This window comes from Brachyhypopomus gauderio, chromosome 19, assembly GCF_052324685.1.
Source record: "Brachyhypopomus gauderio isolate BG-103 chromosome 19, BGAUD_0.2, whole genome shotgun sequence".
NCBI classification, from domain to species: domain Eukaryota; kingdom Metazoa; phylum Chordata; class Actinopteri; order Gymnotiformes; family Hypopomidae; genus Brachyhypopomus; species Brachyhypopomus gauderio.
In genome coordinates, this window is record NC_135229.1 from 11,423,768 (window position 1) to 11,429,977 (window position 6,210).

General features: G+C 51.8%; 1 protein-coding gene across 1 annotated transcript in view; it reads right to left on the minus strand.

The window, feature by feature from the left end:
- The window catches only part of LOC143483371 (homeobox protein cut-like 1), an 18,221-nt gene extending 14,681 nt beyond the window's left edge, over window positions 1–3,540 (minus strand). Inside the window, 3 exon segments of the mRNA XM_076982209.1 lie at window positions 1,251–1,391; window positions 2,680–2,715; window positions 3,532–3,540. Of these exon segments, the coding sequence (XP_076838324.1) occupies window positions 1,251–1,391; window positions 2,680–2,715; window positions 3,532–3,540 (186 nt within the window).
- Between the last annotated feature and the right edge of the window lie 2,670 nt (window positions 3,541–6,210).

Genomic DNA, 6,210 nt, shown 5'->3' on the forward strand with positions numbered 1-6,210 from the left:
AAGCAGCAGGGGGCATAGTTACAGGAAGCAAAGCAAACAGTGTGTGTGTGTGTGTGTGTGTATGTGTGTGTGTCCACATACAGGAGCGAGGGTGAGTGTGTGTGTGTGTGTCCACATACAGGAGCGGGGTGAGTGTGTGTGTGTGTGTGTGTGTGTGTGTGTGTGTGTGTGTGTGTGTGTGTGTGTGTGTGTGTGTGTCCACATACAGGAGCGAGGGTGAGTGTGTGTGTGTGTGTGTGTGTCCACATACAGGAGCGAGGGTGAGTGTGTGTGTGTGTGTGTGTGTGTGTGTGTGTCCACATACAGGAGCGAGGGTGAGTGTGTGTGTTCACATACAGGAGCGAGGGTGAGTGTGTGTGTGTGTGTTCACATACAGTAGCGAGGGTGAGTGTGTGTGTGTGTGTTCACATACAGTAGCGAGGGTGAGTGTGTGTGTGTGTGTTCACATACAGGAGCGAGGGTGAGTGTGTGTGTCCACATACAGTAGCGTGTGTGAGAGTGTGTGTGTGTGTGTCCACATACAGAAGCAAGTGTGTGAGTGTGTGTGTTCATGGCTCCCAAAGGACTTTGATAATCCAGCAGGAGCCCTAAGCTTCTGTAGTGTCTTTGGCCTGTGCAGTATTGTATTGTATGCACTTGTATGTAGTGATTGTAGTGGTTGCCTACGCACGCGTATGTGTGGATCTCTGAGGGACAGAAGAGGTGATGGTGATCTGTGGAGTGTTGGGGTCGTCCTCATATGGTAGAAGACACGAGGCCCCATTCCAGTCTCCTCCAGGACGTCGTTTTTAGCTTGTGCATCGATTACCGTGGACGGACAACTGTGCTGGACGGTTATAGGGTTACGAGGGCCGGGTCTCTATATAAGAAGGATGTTTGGTGTTGGTGGAGACTTCGTCTATCATCGCAGCGTTGCTACCGAAGAAATACACCTCACTTCCTTTCATACCCCCCCCCCCCCCCCCCCCCCGTGAGGAGCTGTGTAACGTGATATACAGGATCACATCACATCCCCCAGACATGGAATGCCATGGTATAGACGCGGATATAAACCCACCCCCGGTTATTCCTGGCCTTTAAAACTGCTTTGCCCAGCAACTTTCATTACCGTGTTAAGCAGGTTTTAACGCTGCCTGTGCGTAGCTGACAGACGGGAAGCGTGTAGGACACCCAGCGTTTTTAAAGCAGGGCTTCGTTTTAGTTTTCGCTACGTCCGTCCTGGGGCTGTGCATTCAGGAGTCCTGCGGTACGGGTGGTCCAGGTCCTCGTACAGGAGGAGCGGAGCGAAACGGGCCAGAGCTGTCCACCTGCGTCGGGACGACGGAGACGGAGCAGTGCGGACGCCCGCGTGTCCCGGGGAGGACAGAGGACGGGACAGGCAGGTTACTCTGCTGTCCCCCACAGAGACACGTGTTTTTGGTTGGGTGCTTTATTCTACAGTTCTGGTTTGAGCAGAGGGTGGAGGAGAGACTGGACGTGTCCACTACAGACAGGGTCTGGACGTGTCCACTACAGACAGGGTCAGACGTGTCCACTACAGACAGGGTCAGATCTTCACTTTATGATGAGAGAAACTCACCCACCCTCAGCACAGACCGGCCAGACAGGGGGGCCATCAAACTACAACACGGGGGGCCATCATGCACACTCTTGTCCACGTTCAAGAGATTTGGTCAGTGTCCCCTCCCTCTTGTCTCTCACACACACACACACACACACACACACACACACACACACACACACACACACACACACACACACACACACACACACACACACACACGGTGTGTGCTAGACCCCGCGCTGCTCACCATTAGCGGTGCTGTAATGCACTCACAGAATAAACACATTAGCGTCACTCCACACTGCTCTCTGCATCACTGCATTCACAGACACTGACTCACAGAGGGGAGACCAGACAACACACACACACACACACACACACACACACACACACACACAGGCAAACAGGCACGCATGCACACACACACACAGGCAAACAGGAACGCATGCACACACACGCAAACAGGCAAACACACACACACACACACACACACACGCAAACAGGCACGCATGCACACACACACACACAAACAGGCAAACACACACACACACACACACACACACACACAACTTTCTACTTTGGGGCAGATGAAGTGGTCTCGAGGGACACGTGCCAAACTAGCCCTCAGAAACCATCTCACACCACACTGACCCTGGACCTGTGGGTTCAGAACCCGGACAGACAGAGCAGCTCGGAGCGTGAGAGCATGTCCCTGTCTCAGGTCAGCAGCAGTCAAAACTCGTGGAGACACTGTGTGAGAGACGGAGGACGAGGCCGAGGGAGAAACGCAGCGCTTTGACAACCCTGGACTACCCGTCCTTCTCCTTAGGTTGGCATGGCGATGGCCCTGACTTATCCACTCAGCGACTGTGGGCACCCTCGCATCACCACGGATGCAATCGCCGTGGTGATGAAAGGGAGCGAAACACTTAGCGTCTACGCAGACACGCCGAGAGATGCACGAAGAGCCTGCGCGTGCGCGCGCACACACACACACACACACACACACACACACACACAGACAGACAGACACAGACACACGCGCGCGCAGACACACGCGCGCGCAGACACACGCGCGCGCAGACACACGCGCGCGCAGACACACACACACGTACCCTGATGAGTGACGAATACCAGGCTGGAAACACTACCTGTAAAATTCAAAAACATGACACTTCACACAAACACAAGCGCCTAACCAATCACCAGCAGAGGTCAGACCTTAACCAATCACCAGCAGAGGTCATACTAGGGGTGGGCGATATGGGAAAAAATTATATCACAATTTTTTTGCATAAAATCACGATTTTGGTTTTTTTTTATCACGATCTTCCATACAAAAAAAATTAATTGGGGGCTACAAAGCTTTCTTTCTAAGCAGATTTTAATGAATGATATTGCAATTTTCCATTTGCAAACATTGCACTAAATATACAATATTTCCCAGCACGTTAAACTTAATTAAGTTAAATATTTATACATATAGTCAAAATGATTCAAAATAATTCGTTTTTTTATCACATTATTTAATGGTTATTTATTTTCAAAACGACCAATGTTAACGTCTTCACATTCTCTCGTGTTTTGCCCTTGAATTACAAGAGGCTCGTATTTGTTAACATAATACAAGAGAACTGTTCAGTCAGATAGCTATTTGTTGTTAAACGAAGTAGTTACAATTTCAAGTATTTTCAAGTACTTTAGCCTAAATTCCAGCACTTTTCAGACCTGAAACACAAAGCAACTTTAAAATTAGTCAGGTAAATGTTCCTTCCCCTGTTTTTAAGGGGTGTTTCTTTATACTACCACATATCGTTTCGGAGAACACTGCAAAGAATAAACGCTTCTGCCGTTCGTGGGGGTTCGTGCAAGTTGTGCGGAGTCGCGCGCTACTGTCACTTGTGAAAGTATAAACCACCGAGGCCGCAGCTTGTGAGGCGGCTGCCCCCGCTGACACATTGTTTCACTTTCGGCATATTCCTTGGGATGCCTACGTCTCAAGTGATTGAATAAATTTGTTGTACTGGCACCGGACGTTTTCACGTGTTCTTTGCACACCTTACATATCGCTGAAGTTTGGTCTTGGTCAGTGGAAGAAAATCAGAACCAATTCCAGATTACAGAGGTGGATATCCTCTTCTTTACCAGCTCCTCGGTTTGGCTTTCAGCCATCGTTGTCCACTTTTAGTTTTTACAAACACAACATGGAGGCGTGGAAGACGCACAGTTCACTGTGATTGGTCAGTCCTACGCCCTACGCCGGGCCGCATCGGTGGGAACCAGCATTAAAAAAGTCATTGCGCTGATTGGCAAAGGCGATCTATACGATTTCTCTAATTTGGTAGATCGCCTGCGATTCTCCACTCGTTATCGCCATTCACGATTTTATATCGTCAGATCGCACACCCCTAGGTCAGACCTTAGCATGACCTCACAAACACAGGCTAGGAAAAACGCACACAGCAACCAAGTCAACCTAGGTACGGCACAACATGGCTAGTCATTGCGGTGCGCGCGCACGCACACACACACACACACACACACACACACACACGAGTGCAGGCTGAACAAGAGAGCTCATTGTGAGGGGTTTTGGTACATTAGTGCTGAATGTGGCAGAGTTGTCAGGACTGGCCTCTACCATTCATCACCCCCGCCCCAACACACACACACACACACACACACACAGTCCCTGCTGCTCACACGAGCGTGAAACAAGACAGCTAAGCTGATGAGTTAACTTGGGCTCCAGGAAATGCCTCCTCCACAAACACACACACAAAATTCCACTACGACATCCTCCACTCCTCTTGTGTGTGTGTGTGTGTGTGTGTGTGTGTGTGTGTGTGTGTGTGTGCGTGCGTATTTACACATACATGCATGTTTGTGCTTTGATGTTTTTACGTGTGCTCGAGTGCGCGCGCGTGTGCTGGTTTGCGTGTGCTACAGCGTCTTTGATGGTTACCATGTGCTCGTGTGTGTTTAATAGTCTGTGTGCTGTGTGTGTGCGGGTCTCTTGATGGCTGGTGTGTTTGCGCCGACGCTGCCTCCCTTGACTGTGAACGTGTGTGTGTGTGTGTGTGTGTGTGTGTGTGTGTGTGTGTGTGTGTGTGTGTGTATGTGTGGAAAGTCTCTCTTGTAGAGTGTGGCCGGGCTTTTGATGGCCGGCATGTGCGTGGGAGCGACTGTGTTGCTATTATCTGTAAATAAGAGGGGGGGGGGGGGGGGTGTTCGGTGTCCAGTATCTCCTGCTCATCTATACGTGGTCAGGCTGGAGGGGGTGGGGCGCACAGACGGAGAGAGAGAGAAAGAGAGAGAGAGAGAGAGAGGGCAGAGGAAGGGAGGGGTGTAGGGAAGAGTTGGAGATAAAGACCAAACTCAGGGGGAGTAGATGGGACGCTGGGGGCGGGGCGGGGCGTACCATTGGGAACAGGAGGGGGGGGAGGGGGGTCTGATGGATCCTCTTTCCCCGGCGCAGACACTGGAAGATGGATGGTGGGGCCCAACACTCCTCAGAGTCCTCTAGGGAGACGGGGTTCCCACTCTCCGACAGACTGCCCCCGGGCCATCCACTCCTGCTCCCTCAGGGGAGGCGCAGGATACGATTTCTCCACCCCTCCCGCACGCACGCCACCCCCCCAGACAGAGCCTGTCGGAGTACCGCCCTGTGCGGTGGGGAGCCCCTCCCCCCGCGGGCCCAGATCGGTTGCGTGTTGCTGGGTTAACGGCGGTAGGCCAAGGTGGGGTGGAGTGGGGAAGGAAAACCTAGCCGAGCCGAACTTTAAAGACGCGTGAAGCGTTTCCTCGGGTCCCTGGTGCTACTGGATCATGGGGTTTCACTTAGTGGTGCTTTAAGACGGCCTATTGGACCGAAGACAGTCATCAGCTGTGATTGTGAGCGTGAGAGAGAGAGAGAGAGAGAGAGAGAGAGAGAGAGAGAGAGAGCGTATTTCCAGACAGGCGTGTTGTGCGCAGGTCTGCGTCTTATGAAATGAGTGGCCTGCACAATTACAAGGCAAAGCACCAAAACAGATGTTCACCAGCACGACATGGGATGGCGGGCGACATCATCAGATCGTCATCGCTGTGCGTCACCGTTAGTCGGGACAAACAACCGGGAGCGAGGGTGTCTGACCAGACGACGGCCCTGCTCGACTCCCAGACAATCAGCTTCTGTTTACAGTCGGACTGTTTCGCAAAGAAAACGACCATGAAAGAACAAAGCAGGACTGACTCGGAACCAGAACAGGCGAAGAGAAAGAACTCCCGACAGACACCTTCACAAAGTTCTGAGAACCAGCAACCCGACACCCTGCGCTTCTGGGTTGGGGGCCTCAGACTAATTAGGGTCTATCAAAACGGCACACTGAACAGATTTATTAAACGCTAAGGAAACTTATCGGTTGAAGTGAAAGTCTACCAGCATCTAATGAAGATAAATCGCATCGACATGACGACCGACGGCGGATACGGCCGACAGCTGGGAGTTCGGGGTCGGCATGGTAACGGGACGGTCCAGACGAGCGATGGCCAGACTTGCGCGTGACAATGGAGAACGGCTTAAAACGTGGGCCAGCTCCCAGCAGACGAGGTGGTGTGGATGTGTGTGTGTGTGTGTGTGTGGCTTCACGTGAGCTGCCGAGCTT